Source organism: Crocodylus porosus, unplaced genomic scaffold, assembly GCF_001723895.1.
Source record: "Crocodylus porosus isolate Cpor-Errol unplaced genomic scaffold, CroPor_comp1, whole genome shotgun sequence".
NCBI classification, from domain to species: Eukaryota; Metazoa; Chordata; order Crocodylia; family Crocodylidae; genus Crocodylus; species Crocodylus porosus.
Genome location: NW_017728925.1, coordinates 256,338 through 275,118, shown reverse-complemented (window position 1 = coordinate 275,118; position 18,781 = coordinate 256,338). Strand labels below are relative to the sequence as shown.

The window sequence follows — 18,781 nt, the reverse complement described above, 5'->3', positions numbered from 1 at the left end:
ACAGATCACCGGTGTAAACAGGGCCCTATGGTGCAGGGGTGAATTTTACCCTCTCCTCCAGAGCTGCCTGCTAAGGCTTGTGTCCTCCTTTAAGTGGTGTTGTGGGGCTGGGGTCTTGTGTGAAGGTGAATTCCACACTGGGGTGTTGGAGCAGCATTGGGGGGAACCAGTCCCCATGCTAGTCTTTGTCCTTCTCTACCAGCTTCATCCCAACAGGAGACAGCAGGACTCTGGAAGCAGCACTAGTCTCGCTCTGTACCAAGACCCTTGGTTGTACAACAGTGCAACACCCCTGCCAGCAGCTTTGTTTTCTCCTCCAGTCCCTGACTGACTTCCCTGCTCTCCCTGCACTGGGTGCCTGAGTGTCCTGCCCAAGTACGGTGCCCATTGCCCCCAGGGCTGAGCACTACTCTGGCTGGCGCAGACCACAGTCATTAGGGCTGGTGCAGGACCCCTCAGTGCCTAGCACTGCATAGACAGACCAAAGAGCCAGTCACCATGTAAACGCGGCAGGGCACAGCAGCTGGAAGCAGATGGAGAGATGGGGCAGCGCAACACAACTGTGAAGCAGTCCTGGGCCGGGTCAGTGTCACAGCACAGTAGCAGCCCAGATGCAGCCAATCAAGTGGCCAAGAAGGATGCAAGGGGAATGATGAGGATGAGGAGCTTCTCCTGGGCAGCAGTGGCAGCCTGGAAGGAAGCACCCAGGTGCCTGCTTGGAAACCCAATGATAAGGTGGCAGAGGCTGAGCAAGAGTAGGGCTGAGCTCCTCCCAGCACCCTGCTTTCCCAGCTGCTGTGAGGGAGAGGGCCCCAGCTGGCTGGCAGGCTCCCATCTCCCTAGGACACACCCCTCGGCAGAGCTAGTCATCCTGGGTGTTGAAGCGACCTAATCCCCCAGCCAGTGCAGGCTTGTTCCTGTCTAAATCCAAGCTGTGGGGCCTGTGCCACTTTCCTTGGCCAGCCTCAGCAGATGGCAAAAGGGAACTGCCCTCTGCCTCGAACAGCTCTCACGGTGCAGCCAGAGCCCGGTGCGATCCCAGAAGCAGCTCATGGGTCACAGATTCTTCAGTCCTGTTCTCAGGACTGCTGGCAATTCACTTTGGGAAGGTCCTTCCCTTGTTCGTACCCTACCTTGTGTAAAGGAAACAACAGTGTCCCTCTACCTCCTAGGGAGGCTCTTTGCAAACGTTGAAGGGGATCAGTGCAGGGAAAGCAAAGGAACATCAAAAAGTATGGTGCTAATTCAACTCTCTTCCCCCCCTGTAGAGCCTCACTTCCCCTTGGGCTCAGCTGTTACTTTCTTTCATGGATTCTAGATCAAGCCCCAGCAGTTTATACACTAGAGGAGTTTTCTCTTCTCTCCCCAATAACTGACCGAGGCTGAATTCACTCCATTGCATGCACAAGCAACAATAAAACTTTGCAGTTGGAACAAAATTCTGCAGAATATATATGGGATTGATTTACTCAGTTTTGTGCTAAAGAAAGCGAGGACACAAGGGAGAAGCCAGTCCTCGGAGCTTAGATAACAATACTGCTGACAGCCCATAAAATAATCAACAAGTAAGAACGAAACTTGTCCAAGGATTACTGCATGGGCAGGAAGGCTTTGGACCAGGTCTTTTCCCAGCTATCAGACACAAAAGTACAATCCTATTCCACTGTGCCAGCAGCCTAGCCTTAAGGCAAAGGTACCGAAAGCAAGGGAGGAGGAGGACCCACTAATGCCTTTTGCATTAATGCTTTTGCAAGTGCAATAGGATCATACTTTAGGTGCTCAAATGAACTAACAGCAGAAACAGGATCTGGCCTGTCATTTGTATTCATCAGAATACAGAAAAGCTGCTGAACATGCACTGAATTCGGAGTGAACTGGTGACTGTGAATCCAAGACTTGGTGAATGCTTCAGTTTGGTAAAAACAGAGGTGCTTTATACCATACAGCTTTTTGGAGCCACAGACTTTAAATATGTTGCAACGTTATTTTACGAAACAAAAGAGGAGCTCCCTGAGTAGTGCGGAAGCCAATGTTCATATGGTAAGAACAAACTACTAGCACAAAACTCTCCCTGCACCTTCCCAGTCCTCTTGATAAAACAGCTTTAAGGAGCTGCATCCAAAGCACATGTTAGAACAGCTCAAAACAAGCCTCGGCAATAAATCTTTATTGTTATAAAGCAAACTGCCCTGCACTCATTTGCTTCCGTGAACAGTGACAGAAATTCCCGGAGAAGGGAACTGGGCTCCAACTGCCTGTCATACAGACTCTGTCATAGTTACAGAGAAGGGCTGGAAGGAGTCAGGACAGAAGTCATTTAGTCCAAACCCCTGCCTGAGAAGCTCATCCCTATCCAAACCATCCCATACAATTCCACTGTCCAGCCTCTTAGGAAAACCACGCTGTCCCATGCTTCCGCTTCCTAAAGACCCTCAGGTTCTGTGGCCAGGGTTTCCAAGATCTGCAAAGCTTCTGGAAGTGTTTAGCCATGCTTAAACTACTGTGCCAGCTTCAGTAATTCATATGCAGACAACACTTCCACTTCCCCTGTTCACCAAAACCGCTTGCTCTTGGAATGGGCAGGAAATTATGAAATTCATTCTGGCATAACAGGGAGCAGTTAGCCCCCCTCCAACCTGGTGCAGATGTCAGTGGGCATCACCAGTGTGACATACAGGCTACAAGTGCCTACCGTGGAGGAGTCTGAATATGTTACCACGTTCAGGATTGTTTCCATATATTCACAGAGCGACACTGCTGAGCAGACAGGGCAAGTTACTGCTTGAATCTAGCCTAGTGAGTCTCCTCCGCAGAACACATCTTCTACCTAAGAGGTGCACTTCAGCCCTGTCATTAACAGGCACTAGTATCTTTGTAACCTGCTGCAGTATCCCCTTTTCCACTGCAAGAGATCAAGCAGTGTACTGCACTGCTTCTCCAGGATGGAGTTCAGCGTCATCATCCCCATTTCACAGATAGGGAGACTGGGGCATAGTGCTGAAGTCACTTCCCTGAAGCCACAGGATAACTTTGTGGTCCAGACTCTAGGTCTCTCAGCTCTCATTTCTCCTACTTCACCACCAGACAGGATTCAGATCAGGAGTCCTCCAGGACACTGACTCACACAGCTCGGACCGGAAAGGGTCATTTAAACCAGAGGCACGCTGGGTGGACCGTGTGAGGGCAGGGGTCTGTGTGGAGGTCTGCTCTAGGCACGGTGTGGTGAAAGCTTTCTCTCAGCTCTAGCCCACTCATCCCACTCCAGGAAACACAGGTCTAGGGTGCGTGACTTGTGCTGTGAATAGACTCTTGCAGGTTGACAGGAGCAAGTCATCTGTGACCATTTGACAGGAGCCCTTGTGTTTGCCTCTGGGCCACACTGGACAGTGAGAGCAGATTTTTACTTTGCTACAGTTACCCCGGTTTGAAAAACTGACTTCAGGAACACACATATGAAAACCAGCTGGAGCCCTCCACCCCTATGCAGGACACTGGCTTAACAGGAAACTCCGTGTTATGATTCTGTAACATGTGGACCACCATCTCCAACACCAGGTGGGCACCAAGGAGCAGGGCTGGAGAGGACCCTGGCAGGGCCAGGACACACAGAACCCTTAGGGCATCAGGGCTTATTTTTCCAGGCCATAAAGTGCCTCCGAGTCAGGGTGGTGCTCTGGCCCATCCCTATGCAATGCTGTGATCCATGATGGTAAGTTCATGGCCATACCCAGACCCAGGAACTTCTGAAGGGGATTGAAACCCAGGAGGCATCACTGCTGAGTAACAGTGGGGTGGACGTCAGGGTCTCCAGAGGTGAAGCAACTCTGCCTATGGTTGAAAACACTTCAGATCTCACAGCCCAATAGCAAACCTCCCTCCCACCCTTCACAGGTTCTGCACCTAGCAGGGTCCTTGTTGAGATCTGGAGGCACTCCAGAGACTTTCATGTTCCTCGGAGACCCAGCATATACAAAGCACATGGAGATCTGTCCTGAGGTAACTGCATAGGGCACAAGGCTTTCCTGGTTGATCCCACAAAGGATGATGCAGCCTCTTAATACACCCTAACCTTGATGTGTGCAGGGAAAGGGTGTAGGGGTGCATTCCATGATGCACATAGGATGCTTTTGTTCAACCCTTGGCTGAAAGGTGCCAAAGGAAGGTTGGATATTACCTTGACCTCAAACAGTCATACAGAAAGTGACAATCTATGATGGTGGAGGAAAAGAAACTCCAATGAAGCAAGTTTAGAATGGTCTCAATGAGTTTAAGAGAGGGGTACCGGACATTATTTAGGGATAGACCAGGTTTTGCTTTCTTACGGCAATATAGAGCTGCACCTCTGTGCCCTCATGAGTGGGTGCGACAGGTCAGGAGCCTCCAGCCTACTCTCCTCGTGAATCAGTACACACTATTTTTTTATGAGAGAACAAGCCAGGCTAGAAAGCTGCTCACTATCTCAGGGTGTTGTTGTTTTCATAGGAGACACAGGAACAGGACCCAGGGAACACTCATATTATTTAGCAAGGTTTCCAGATGTAGCTCTGAATGCATGAGAAAAGCAAATCTTCTGAGAGAACAAGAGCTATCTTTACACAAAGCCAAATTCCATACTCCTTAATCATATAAATTCCCCTTTTAAGTCTATAGGAGATTTGTTGCACTGAAGCCTCCAGTCCAGAGCAGGACAGCAAGTTGGGGGTGTCCAACCAGGGCAATCTCATCTGCAGGGCCTGTGTTTTCTTGCTTAATTGACAAATCACACCCTCCATAAATAACTAAAGCCACTATGGGCTTAGATAGTCCTCCTGGGTCTGTCAGGAGATATGCTGCAGCTTCCTTGCCAGGAAATCTCAGGCAATTTACAGTCTAAGTAGCCTTCCGCACTGTATATCCCAACCCCTGTCTGTAAATGCTGGAGGCATTTGCAGTCATGACCGATCCATGTGAAGTTTTGATGTTTTACACCCAGAATTGAACTGAATTAGGTTACATGAGCAACGCTGAGCATTTGCAAGGAGGTAGCTGAGAAAATTGGTAGCGCTCACAGAGGTGTCAGGAGAAGGCAGTGCGGAAGGGAATAGAGGCTACTGATTAGTTTCATTATGAAACGGAGGCTACCAGGCGCACCAGCATCAGAGCACTTGCAGAGTTGGCTACAGAAAGCCCCTACGTCTTACAAAGTGCCAAGTCATCTGGCCAAGCCGTGCAGGATGAGAGGGCAGGAGAGGTGAAAGTCTAAGCAAAGAGCAAGGCTAAGCTGCAAAAGTGACAGAAGATGAGAGGAGGGATGTGCAAGTGAGTAGGAAACTGGGCGAGGGAAGCAGCAAGATGGAAACTAGAGGGCTTCAGAAGAGGTAGATGTAGCGGTAGGAGAGAAATAAGAACTTAACAAGGAGAGCCAGAGGCCAAGGAGGAGAGCTGTACAGCATGTCAGGACAGCGATGTTTCTATGAAGATGTGTGGGAGTCTCAGGGCTGCTGCAGGTCAGGTCTGGGGTGCACTGACAAGGCTGTGGGGAGAGGCCAGGCTGTAACTACCTGCTCTGCACCCAACCCCAGTCAAGGCAAGAAAGGCCCTTGCAAAACACTAAACTCTGATAAAACCCACCAAGGAGGAATGTCCTAAAAATCAGTGGATAAGCTAAGAGTCAAAGCCTGAGTAACATGCTCCTACCGTGAATGGCAGGAAGGAGTCAGGACAGAGTCTGCTTCTGTGCATTTGCCTTGCTTCTCCATCTGCCCAGGGTGGTCACAGGGCGGGGAACAAAGATGGAAATGCACAAGGATGAGCCAACCTATTGATGCTAAGAGCTGTAATCTCAGCCTCCCTCCCTCCTGCTTACAAACTTTGCAGCCCACAACACAAACACACACAGCCACCTCCCTCCATCAACAGCTTCCCAAGTGCCCCGAGTACCTGATCTTTCAGCGTCCTGGCCATTACATCCATGGGACTCACAGGAACCACCAGGTCAAAATGTACATCTCTCCAGCCCACGCACAGTCTCCAGGGAGGTCTAGCCTTCAGCCTTTCCCAGAACTTGGCCACGTGCACAGGCTCCACAGGAACAGCCCTTGCTCCAAGCACATGACCATGCTGCCTTAACTGCAAATCTAAAACACATTTTTTGGCCACTAGCCAGCCAGAACAGGGAAGGTCTTTTGCAGATGCTTTATATTAGGGGGCTCCATCAGTGGGACCATTCCCAGTTATATATACTGGTCCCAGCTGCTTTGGAAAATACATCATGTAGAATTCGGTTTACACCCAACCCAAACGCGAGATCCAAGCTGATTTGCAGCAAAGTGGAAACACGACTGGCTGTAACTTGGCAACAGGACACAGTATTTTCACAGTCCAGATGAGAAAGAAGGGCAGTCAGGGCACAAGCAGAGGCATTCCCCTTGAGCACCAGCAGGAAATCCTTTTCATAACATGGGGATTCCTGTCTGGGTTTAGGTTATTTATTACAGAGCTTCAGGAAGTTAGGGTTCCTATGCCTCCTATGAAGGGTAGCTACACTCACATGGCCAGTCATGTCTTACTGCTCAACCATAACTGTGCTCAACAGCCCCCATTGACTCCCAGGTCCCCCTGGTGTCACTGCAAAGCCACAATGGGTGGGGATCCAGCTCCGTCAGGGACTGCTGCTTCCATGCACAGCCTTCTGCACTCTCCGGGGCTGATACAGCGGACAGGGCTTGGCTCAGGAGAACCCCTGATAAAATGCCTTCAGGTGAGGCAACCAACGTCAGAATGAAACTGAAAGAGCTTGGCGCATTTACCCCAGCAGAACACAGCCAAAAGGGGACATTGGCATCTATAACTATAGCCATAGTTGTGGAGAGGGCTGCAATAGTACAGGTCTCCAACAAGCCTGAGCTGACTGTTCTCCCCTGCCTGGAGTGCAAGGGTTCTGCATAGTTCCCTGATGAGTCCAGGGTACATTCATATTCTTTCTCTGCGCTGGACGTGGTGGGGGCTATCCCCAGGTTACAGATGGAAAAAACGAGGCACAGAGCAAGGACTTACTCCTGCTTGCACAGTCAGGTTCTGTACCCACGGTGCCTTCCTCCCAGTCCCTTCCCCTGTGCTTCCTTGGGATGCATTCTGATGGGGGGCTGGGATGGGAGTAAGGGCCTAAGGCTAAGGACAGAAGTTACACATAAACGGCTTTTAGTGATCAGAAACTGGTTTAAAACTGTAACAGAACAGAAGTTCAGTGCACATAAACCAGTTTCAAAATAGCTGAAACTGGTTTAAGACAAACCTGGCTGAATGTAGTGTTAGACTTAAGTGATTTGGGTCAAACCAGTTTATGCAACTTCTGTCCCGGACCCCTTCCTCGTTTAAGTTAAATCAGAGTCCCTCAGAATCCCAGAATGCTTTTCAGCCCTGGGTTGGGCGGGGCTGTCTGCTCCAGAGAGCAGGGCTGGCCCCACCCCTCTCCTCTCTAGCCCAACCACTATCACTGCTCTGCCTGGCTGAGAAGGGTGTGGGGGACTGCAGACACAGTAGTGTCTTCTTGGCTTCTCCCTGCCTCCCTCCCCCTTCACTGCTCAAGCAGGGATCACCCCATCCCTCCCTCCCCTCTCCTACAGCACAGACCCCAGGGCACAGGCCCTAGCTGGCACCTGGTCATGGTCACGTCACCCCCATGCTAGGTATGCTGAGAGTTGTGTGTGCGCGCCCAATTTCACTGTGACAAAGGCAGACAGAACTGTGTCCACTTAGGGATTTTTGGAGCTAATCAACAGATAGCTGGTAACGTCCCTCCTTCCTTCTTTGGAAAAAGCCTTTAAGAAGACCTTGAACTAATGACAGATGCTTTTTTCTTGATGGGTTGAAAAGCTTTGTGTTATCAGCCCCCTGCTGGCTCCCTCACCTGTCAGTTTACTGCAGACAGTATGAAGAAGCAGGGAGAGGGAGATTGAATGGCTCACTATCATCAACAGATGCATGCACTGCACCCAAGCAGTCCTCCCCACCACCCCCTTGCCTCAGAGTGCTAGCTGGGGGCCAGGGTCCGACAATACTCCCACCCCTTGAGCAGCAAGCCCCTGGAAAGAGCCTGGCGAGGGCTGCTTCCTCCTCCCCATCCAGGCACACCTGAGATGGGGACTGTGTATGCCAGGGTGGGGGTTTAAACTCATCCCCAATCAGAGGGTCCTGGCTATGCCCCACCACTCAGCAATGTGCAAGGGAAGGGAGGGTTGTTCTAGCACACCACCCCTCCCCTCCCCTCCCCCGCCACCTTCTAGCCTGAGCCACCGCAGGCATGTGCCTGCATTTCTTGATTCAAAAGTGAATGTCTATCCACTTGCAAATTGGCTCAAGCTTTGCAGGTTAGACTAGCCTGCAAAGGTTGAATCAATTCAGGCCCAGGCTTTTTGAATGTCTGTCCTTAGGCATAATGACAGGCACAAGGGGGGAAGGTGCTGAGTCCTTCTGCCCAGAGCTGTAAAAGTGGCACCCCACCCTGTCTGTAGAACACATCCAGACACAATCCCTCAGCTTGCCAGCAAATCTGTTCCTACCACTGGGGATGCAATAAGTGTTTAGCTCAGCACCAGGCCTCAAAAAAGACACAGAGGGGTCTGTTCCAAGGGAAAGGGCTGGGCTCTGGTCCCGGAGGAGGCTTTGCAGGATTTCCGCATGCTCTCAGGAACATGTAAACAATGAATAGATAATTGGGGATAATTAAGCCAGTTGCAACCCCCCCCTTCACCCCCGCAAGGGAAGGGGAACTTCTCATGTGATCACACACAGGTGAATGAACTGACACTCCAGTCAAACCCCAGCCAGCTCCTCTGCCGAACAGCCTTTGCTTTCACTCAGCCACCTCCATGTTAGGAGCATTGCAAGGGGCTTCCTGCAGCTGAACCCAATGTTCTGTTAAGTGCTGGCACATCAGAATCGCCGGGGCAAAGCCGAGAGTCCATTCACCCAGGAGCATCCATGATGCCGTGCTTCAGCTCTGACTCTTCTGCTGAGCAGAGATGGCTTGTAACAAAGAGAACTGATACCCAGCGGGGACTCTGAAGGCCCCATGCTCCCTTGGGGCCTACATGAGATTTTGTGCCCATCCCCTCAGAGAGCGAGGAAAACGCACCAGCCTGCTGAGCAACAGGATGAGCTCCTCTGCTTTACCACTCCCTTCAACAAGGTGGTCCATGTCGCAAGATTGATGCTTTCCTGCTGGGGACACCAGGAGACAGAGTTATGAACACATTTCAGAGCCAGCAGGAGGGCGCTGCACATGCTCTTATTTGTTAGTGGATGAAAGCGGATTTGAAAGTGGATTTATCGTCAGATCTTGGGAAGACAAACATCACTAGAACAGTGCACCCGCACCTCCAGCATCCACCTGATTTCCAGCATTCAGTTACACAGACATCTTTTAAGTTGGAAGTCCCCCAGTATGTACGCTGTGAGGGCACACATGCCTTCCAGCGGCTTCCATGTGTTACCTTCTCTGTTCCAGAAAGCTTGCTCCCAAGGCTGCACCTTGAATGCTAAACTGATGGGAAGAAGATGTGCTAACAGCTCGAAAGGAAATACGAATGTGGAACGTGAGTCACACTGTGCAACAGGGTAAGTTCATACGTGGTTTTCTTTCTTAGGCCACTTACTGCTCATATCTCATCTTGATTCACTATCTGTGGGTATCAGCTCTCAGCCCAGTTCACCAATGGTACCTAGAGCCTTTCAGCCCCCATTTCCTCCTCTCACACCAAACCTCAAACGTATGTACTATACACGAGAGAAACTTCCAGTTCCTACTTCAAAAGAAAAATGCTGTTGTGACATGAACTGAAAAAGCAAATGCGTAGTGTCCAAAACATACTGGCTAGACGTTCTCCAAGAGAAGGACAGTCCCTAAATGAGAGAGAGCCATGGCCTGCAACTGGGAACCAAAGTCTACTTATTGTCTACACATGTCGACACCACGGGCATTTATACACATGCTCTGGGAGTGTGTGTGTGGGTACTTTAATTAGCATGGCTCTGAGAACTGCCCTAATTAAAGTGCCTGAAGTGTCATATGTATCAGTGTCCCTGCACTGAAAAATGGTGTTGGGGTACTTTAACTAACGTTGAACAAACTTTAATTAAAGCACCCCTACTATCATTTTCAGTGCAGGGATGCTGATACACATGACACTGGTGTCTGCTGGAGCACGGTAATTACCACACTCCAGCAGACTCAATTAATCGAGTCTGCTTCAATGCATTGTAATTACAGCGCATCAGAGCAGCCTCCCTGCATGTGTATAGGAGCCCCATGGTGTGAAGTCAATGAAGTCCACACCACTGAGGTCCACCTCTCCTAGGACATGCATACATGAAGTAAGGGTCTACGGCTTCCCAAAAAGAGAACACTGCACAGCAGCCGTCTGCCCTGGCACTCTGCCAGGAGTGGAGTTTGTTAGCCTCCCAGGCTGGCTTCATCCTTTTCAGTGGAGACTTCCAGAAGAAGCGCGTAGCTAGGGGAGGGGGTAAGATGGGTATACTGATGAGCTGGACCTTTGAAATGGGTGGATTATGTTGCTAGAAGGGATTCTGTTAAGGCTCCTTAAGGTCCATTAGGCTTTTAGAAGAGCAAGCCACCCACAACTCTGAAGACAAGCTGCCTGCCTACACTTCACACCTTCTGCTAACAGAAATCATGCAACAGATAGCAGCCGCTTCGGGGAAAGCCACAAGAACAGGTCCCTACTCAGGCAGCTGCAGCCACCAAGACAGCTGGGCCAAAAAGTTTTGCAGAACACCAGTCTTTAAGGGGCAAAAACTGTGGGCACATCTACACACACTTCCTGGGGGCTTCTCTGTGGCAACAGAAGCTTTTGTGTCACTCAGGGAGCTGGCACTGTTTTCAGGCTCAGTGAAAGAGTGCTGCTGCCACACTGGAGCTGGGAGCGTGCATGCACTAGCAGGTCTGATAGCAGAACCCGAGTTGTGCCACTGAGACTGTGCAATGGAGACAAGGCCTGGCACTCTGAGGGAACTCTGTGAACTTGAGTATACACTGGATTCCCAGCTCTTATGGAAATCTGGACCCAATTGTTGGGGAGCAAATTGCAAATCTGGCCTTGATCCCCTCTGAAAATCTGACCCCAAGTGCACTTGCGCTTTTAACTGTTTCTCCTCACTGTTATTTTCATCAGTGTGAGGCCATCAGCACTGAGGGCAGCTGCTGAAAACTGAAAGTCATAATGCTCTGCACAGCTCCAAAGAAAAAATGGTAAAATCTTGTCATTTTGCAATAGGCTAAGACAAGGGGTTTGCCTCACGGACAATGAACCCTTGCAAAGCACTCAGTGTTCCTGATGCCCAGTGGGGACCTCCTCCACCCCAAAGCCACACGTTTCCTCTGCATTTCTCTGACGTGCATCCAAAGTCATAACTGGAACTAAGATGCCTGGGACTCATAATCCCCAGATTGCTGGGCCTGTATGTCCTGTCATTTCCCCCCTCCTTGCCTTTCTAGACTTCAAGCTCTTTGGAGTATGGTCCATTTCTTTCCATGCACGTACAGCTCTTGCATTTATTACAGGCTGATTCTGCCCTGGTTCTGCAGATGTTACAGTAACAATCATTCTGTAGGTTTCTGGAAGTGCAGGATAGCAGCGATCTCTACAATTCTGGCCCAATGACCTAAGCCATTCGACACCCTGCCTATGCTGCAGTCCTCAGTTCCACAGCTAGCTCTTTCCCTGTAACCAGAGCCCAAGCACCTCTAATCTTGTCCTCAGCAAGGACATGAGGGACCTACACAGTCACTCTGCACTTCTGCCTGTCACCTCCAAGCTCCATCACAGAGCACTGGTATCCCCACTGGCGCGGGGAACAAAGGGATGAAGAGGGGAGGTGACAGGGTGGCTAAGTCGGGACTGGAGCCAAGGAGCATCCTCAGGTCAAGTGCTGAGCTCTAACCCCAAATGCTGGGCTGGAGCCATTTACGCACCATGGGGAGAAATCAACCATAGCCCGATACAGGCTCCTCCAATAACACTCAGTCACCTCCTCTGGGATCTGCCCAGCTGAGCCATCCTGGCACTACTTGGTTGCCATCTTATCCTTTCTCTCCATTGGGCAGGTGGAAGGGGCAACAGGACCACCATGGAATAGGCAGGCAGGAAGCAGCTGGGGGTGCACAAAGGGACAGATAGATGAGGTTTCCCTGTGGGGAAGGGTCCAGCCCAGAACCTTCCTGCACGCAACCACCCAAAACCTCTTCATCATGGAAACAGCATGAGTCAGAGGCTGTGTGCAGAAATGGTTCCCAGCAGTAGGGTGTTTGCACACCACTGGTGAGCAGCTGAGGAAATCCCAGAAGCATCGGGACCCGCTCTGGCTTTGTGCTTCTAAACCTTCATCTAAGGTACCACATGCTGCAGTTAACCACTTAGACGCTAATACAGATACCTTGTTTTGTCGTGCCCCCCCCCGATACAAGTAAAGAGCTGAAAACCCTGAAGAAGAGTGCAGCAGCTGAGACAAAGTCTCAAGGCAAAAAGAAAGCCCTTCTCAAAGCTGGACAGGCAGTGCCCCTGTGAATGGTGGATGCCATCTGCTTGATCAAAGCCTCACATAGCACATCCTGCAGGGCAGGGCAGGCCAGGCAGCTTGGTGGCAAGCAGATGCATGGGGAATCCAATGCTGCATAGGGACTTCAGCAGGCCAGACCAGGTTCCCTCCTCTCTTAGTGCTTTCCTGGCCCCCATCCAGAGCACGGTGATGCTTGATGCTGGCACGCACTGCCTGATCCTAGCAAAGTGCCTTTGCAGGCTCCCTGCCTCAGGCAGCTCCTTCCTCTCTCTCCCCTCCACTTCACCTGCAAATGCAACCTGACCAGCAACAGGGCTTCTGCCAGCACATTCCCTTGCCCTGAACACTGGGCCCAATCCTGTCTCTAAATACGGTTACCAACTCTGACTGGAGCTATTCCGGGAGATTGTTTTTTCCCCAACAAGACATAATGTCATTAATTGTACTGTACAACCCATTCACAACCTCTCAGGTTGTTTTCAATAGTCACCGGGAGATTGATGCCAATTCCGGTAGACTCCCGGGCAATCCAGGAGGGTTGGCAACCCTCTCTCTAAAAGGAGCAAGAGCAAGCCTCACTTCACCTCTTTCTGCAGCTGTAGCTGTCAGAGCAATTGCCCCATAATAATCCTCTCTCTGGAGTTTTCACTTCTCCCCCTTTTGAGGCATAACACCCAGTACGGTCCTACCACAGGGAAGTTCCTATCCATCTCCACAGCTTGGCTCATAGGCAGCTTCACCTCCATCATGCAGGCACAACCTCCTTCTCTTGTGTCCACCCTGGAGAGCCCAGCATGACTTGAGGAGCCCTTGCTGGAGCTGTCAGGGAAGAACGAACCTGGATGGGTTTTTTGCTTTTAATAATGCCAGTTAGAGACAATATACAGAACTGCAGTGGTGGGGAGGAAGGTGACATGAGACAAATAACTGGTTCCTGGGGGTCATCAGTATCTTCTGCTCCCACCAACCTGCCAGGGAATCCAGAGAGCTCCATCACTCACTGGAACAGTGCCCTGGGTAGCAAAATAAACATGGTTTGGGGTATTTTTAGGGCTACCATTTGAGGCGGCTGAATTCCAAACAGCTCCATCCTGGAAAAGGAGGAAACAGAACTGGACACATACGTAATTCCCAAGTGACCTGCATTTTAATGTGATAGCTGCTGAGAACACTGAGGACTTGCTGATTGACTCAGTGGGAATGAAACTAGGCAATGGCCATGCAGAAAGAGAAGTGGGACAAGCTGCACCCTAAAGAGTCATGCTGCTCTCACTGTGCAGTTTCAAGTCACGAGCAGCTGACAAAGGTTTCAAAGGTCATTTTGTGCTAGCAGCCAATTCAAAGCTCACTGCACTGTAGCTCTAGCAGGCTACTGCTCAGGCCTGGCGCCCCCAAACACATCACATCACTGTGAACAGGAACACAGCACAGTTCTGTCCTGGAGCCTAGACCAGCCTGGCTCAGGTATATTTTTTCCCCCAGAGCTTGCTGAGCCCATCCTGCCAAGGGCTGAGAGTCTAGTTCTATAATACGATGCTCAGACAAAATAATCCCTCCCTGAAGCAGGCAGGGAAGCCATGCCCAAAGCCAATCAGGCCTGATCCTGCATTCCTGGCTGATTCAGTGGGAATTTTGCCCAAATATGGAAGGAAGATTCAGATCCATTAGCACAAACAGAGGCCAAGACAGAAGGCTCAGGCTCTGCAAGACTCCAGGCTGCTCTCACTCATGCAGATGAATTTCTCATTACAGTGGACAGCATCTGCCCTTCAGGAAAAGAAGGGTGCAGCTAGGTCTTCATTAGCTCAGGGCAAAGCCCCGTGGGCTCCTGTGGGCAGGGACTGCAGCTGGTAAAGCAGAACACATACATTGCAGCATAAGCAGCACTAACGCAGGAGTCGCTACCCAGTTTTATTAGCTGGATAATTGCTACGCTGTAGTCTCCTGTATTTATTGCCCTTCCTCCTCCCAGCACCCAGGCAAGAAGGATTGAAAAACAAGCTGCCTAGGAGCTGAGTGCTCCCTGTGCCTGCAACCTACATCAGCTGTGGGGTCTGAGATGTTCTCCTGAGCTGGTGCTGCCCCTGGCAGTGAGGGTCACCAGGAACAATGTCCTGGGCCTGGCCATTTTGACATCCCAAAACGGCTGGTTTCTAATGGGTCACAAATGGCTTCTACATAAAGCTTGCTATTTCTTCTGTTAAACTGCAATAGGGCTGCGTCACTCTGGCTTAAAAGTGTAGAAGCTAAGGACAGCCATGATGCTAAATTCAGTAGGCAGAGTGATTTGTTGGCATTGCATGGGAAGGGAAGACCAACTTCAGAATTTGTCCCAGGCATGAAAGCAGCACCGCCCTGAAGAGGCACAGTACTGAGGCCGCTCTGTAGGACTCCACTTAGCTCCAGCTCCACAGAAGTGGAGGACGAGGTAGGGGAAGGAGACGGGCTGCACCACGCTCTCCCTTGGATCCTGAGCTCAGATGGAAGCAGTGCTGGCTAGCGCACCCTGAGGCTGTCATAGCTCAGGCTCTCTCCAGCCCCAGAAGCATGGAGGCATGGTGGCTCTTGTCAAGGTCCCCTTTCACTACACCTTTCCTAGCAGCAGTGAAAGATCAGCCAGGCTCATTTCTCCCCTCACCCTGATCCCAATTCAGGTCTTTCCAGTTTGCCTGGGGATAAAGTAAAAACTGGGACACTTGAGACCCATGGCTTTTGTTCAAATTCCAGATGAGAGTCTTATTACAAAGCTGCTCAGGGTCCACAAAAGACTCAGCACAGATTTTAGGCTGCAACAAACCACATTCTGGGACGTTCCTCATTCCTTTTCCCTCTCTCTAATCCCTGTGTCTGACCAGTCTCCACCTACCACCTACCTGCCGGCATCATCACAAAGCATTTGCTACAGAAAAGTTCCAAACAGAGGCAGAGAACTTCACAGCCCAACACCCCCCTGGTACTGGCGCTTTCCAGCCTCCTGCTGCCCGTGCAGGAAAGACCTCAGTGCCCAAACACAGGTCAGGCTCCAGATGGGAAGAAGCAGGGAGGTGAGGAGAAGAGTCAGGCATGGCTGCCATGGGTAAAGCAGCCCAACAACTTGCTATGGTTGCTCTGTAGCATGCTCACCTGCTAACAAACTCATGGTAAGGAACTTGCCTGGCCCTTGGAGGCTCGTGTTCAGTTTCATGCTTTTCTCCACTTGGCCTTGGCCAAGTCATTTGGCCTCTCCATCCCTCAGTTCCCCATCCAAGCCATGGAGATAATGTCTCTCCCCTGTTTCTCAGAGTGGGGTGGAAGGATAGCTTTACACATTGTGAGGAACACAGATCTCTGGTAACAAGAGCCACAGAAGTGCTATAAATACATGGATAAAGGGGGTCCTGGACTTAGGAAAAAGCAGCACCATTTACTGCAAGAATGAGGCTCGGGAGGGTAACAGCAGTGCCAGCTTCACAGTGCTCAAACCTGACGGGGCAAGCCAGCTCTGGGGGCCTGGGAGATGGTGGGTATGCTCACTCAGTCCTGCTGAACTGCTGATACAGGCACAAATGAACACCAGCTACAACATAGCACTAGCAGCAAGGTCCTCCACCTACCGGGCCAGAAACATCAGCTTATTTCACCAGGAGCCTTTGACTCTGTTGTCTGACCCTCACAGCCCACCCAACCACCACACCTGTATTGTCACCAATGACACTGGCTCATCTGCATGAGCAAGTTGTGGACCTATTTAGGGAACAATAAAAAATTATAGCATAAGGGGAGCTTGGTCAACTCTCCATAACAGGACTCAGGCCTGGGTCTGTCTCTGGCTTTAACCTAACTGCAGTGAGCAAGTTGGGTACATCTATAGCACAACTTGCAGCACTGTTGTGTCCAAGTCCTCCTGACTTTGCTGTAACTAAAAAGTTAATATTTCAAAACAACCAAGTGGCTTAGGGCTGGATGTTTTTAAGGTATTAGGTGCCTAAGTACATTTCAAAATCCAGCCCTTGGATCTTAGTGAAAGATTCAGGGGCTTTTGTGCCTGGCTCACTTTAAAAAAATGGGTCTTAGGAGCCTAATTTACTTAGGCAATTCAATAAAACTCCCCCTTATCCTAGATGGAGATGAAATCTTCTTTACCCGATCATTGAGTTCCAGCCTTCAAGAGCAAAAGCCAGCTATCTACCTGTGCTTTCTCTTCTGAGCAGGGCAATCTGTCTTGCTATGCTCAACTCTGGAGGGGGATATATGCACATCACAAAGCAATGCTGAGCCATGGAAACCATCTTCTGTGCTTCTCATCGTCAGTGGATCCTGCATGAACTGGTTCCACCCAAGAACAGTCCCAAACCAGAGGTTTTAGTTTGATTTACTAAAGTTCTGCTTCAGCCAACCCATGGCTAGAACAGCAAAGCCTTTCCAAAAATAAACCCATACAGATACGGAGCTGAAGCTGCCTGAGGACCCAATCCTGGATTCTTTTTGACAATCCAAAATTCCTTGTCATCTTAGTATCAGGTCCTAAAAACAAACGCATGTTCCCTTGCAGTTCCTAGATTACATCAGATACGCAGAAGACATGAACAACGAGGGAAAAGCAAGGAAAGTTCTCCAAAGCTACGGATAATAATAAATATAAAATAAAATGATTTATTCTTATGGATGCGGTTAGTTATATTTTTAAAAAGCCCTGTTCAACCACAGGGAAAAAAAACAACAATTAATTCAAAGCTAAATGCAGTATACCAAATAGTGCTGGTTCTCAGATAGACTTGATCAACGTCTCTTCAATGACTTTAAGGGTAACCAAGATCTATGCCAGCTGACAACCTGTAGCCCAATACGCTCTTGCATGGATCTAATGGAAGGTGGTCCTGGTACACTCCAGCAAGATGTCGTGGTTCATTCAAAGTTATGGGCAACTAATTTCTCTAAAATCGCAACTGGCAAAACACGACCTTGCCTCTCTCAACACCTGCCCTGACAGGCTGATCTCAGCCATATCTCAGGAGTCTGCAAACGGCTGGGAAAACAGCTTGGGAGGGGCAGAAAACTCTGTGGCAACTGGGTTCTGATGGGGAAAAAAAAAAAAATCGTTCGGGCTTAAGTGCTTCCCTATACTGGCACTTTAGCACATAGATGCCACAATAATGTATACAGGGGCAGATCCAGGGGGGTTGCACTGGTGTCCTGGTACCCCGCTTTGATTCCTGCTCCATCTAAAATTTAAAGCCAACTGCCTGGCAGTGGCAGCAGCATCTCTAGTCAGGCAGAGCTGAGGGAGTAAACTGACATCACCGCTCACTATAACTTGCTTGATTCTTTCTAAACTCTTCATTCCTCCGGTGTTAAGGACCCTCCCTCCTTTCACATGGTCTTTAACAGTACCACTACTGCAGCTCTCCTTCTTTTCTGCTGCTAGCAAAGCACCACCTACTTTTTGAAACTCTAGCTAAAAAACACAGACTGCGCTGTAGAAACATCAACTCGGGTGGACATTAGCTCAAGGGCGGCAATCGCTTTCCAGGAAGCCTTGGAGGCGCCGTCCAGATGCTCTAGAAGGCTCGACTTGGCGTTAGGAATCTGGGAAGGAGACATGGAACCGGGATGACGCCATGACTAAATGAAACACCAGCTTTGGACGATGCTCCCCTAGCTTGTTGGGCTCAGATCTTCCGGCCCTGGGTGCCTGCTCTCTGCGGCGAAAAGCCAGGCTTTCCAGAGAAAACTCCCCCCTGCGCCCCCTCCACAGAATCACAGAAAACGAAGGTGGGAAGGGACCTCAGGAGGTCAAGTCCAGTCTGCTCCACGCAGGACACCCCCACCTACCTCATCCCAGCCAAGCCTTGGTCTTAAACCCCTCCAAGGATGGAGATGCCACCAGCTCTTGGGGCAGCCTGGTCCACTGCTTCCCTGCCCTCCTAGGGAGCTTCTCCTAATCTCCATCCTCAGCTGCTCTGCAGGGCTGAGCTGGGCTTGGGTCAGGCTTTGCGCTCCCAGGGGTGCGTGCTGGGAGCCCGCACAGCCCCCGCGCAGGCCGGCGCCCAGAGGCGCCCCGGGCCCGGCCCCCTCACCTTGAAGCCGGGCGGCTGGCGCAGGTCGGTGGTGGGCAGGCACAGCAGCAGGATGCCCACGACGCCGGCCAGGCAGAGCAGCAGCAGCGCCGCCAGCACCCTCCGGGGCACCATGCCGCCCGCGCGCTGCCGCATCGGGGCTCTGCCCGGCTCCGGCCCCGGCCCCGGCC

General features: G+C 50.7%; 1 protein-coding gene across 1 annotated transcript in view; it reads right to left on the bottom strand.

The window, feature by feature from the left end:
* Window positions 1–18,774, bottom strand: part of ENTPD2 (ectonucleoside triphosphate diphosphohydrolase 2) — a 31,089-nt gene extending 12,315 nt beyond the window's left edge. Inside the window, exon 1 of the mRNA XM_019540479.1 lies at window positions 18,612–18,774. Coding sequence (XP_019396024.1) covers window positions 18,612–18,746 — 135 coding nt within the window. The 5' untranslated portion in view covers window positions 18,747–18,774. The remainder of the gene's footprint in view (window positions 1–18,611) is intronic.
* Window positions 18,775–18,781: the final 7 nt, after the last annotated feature.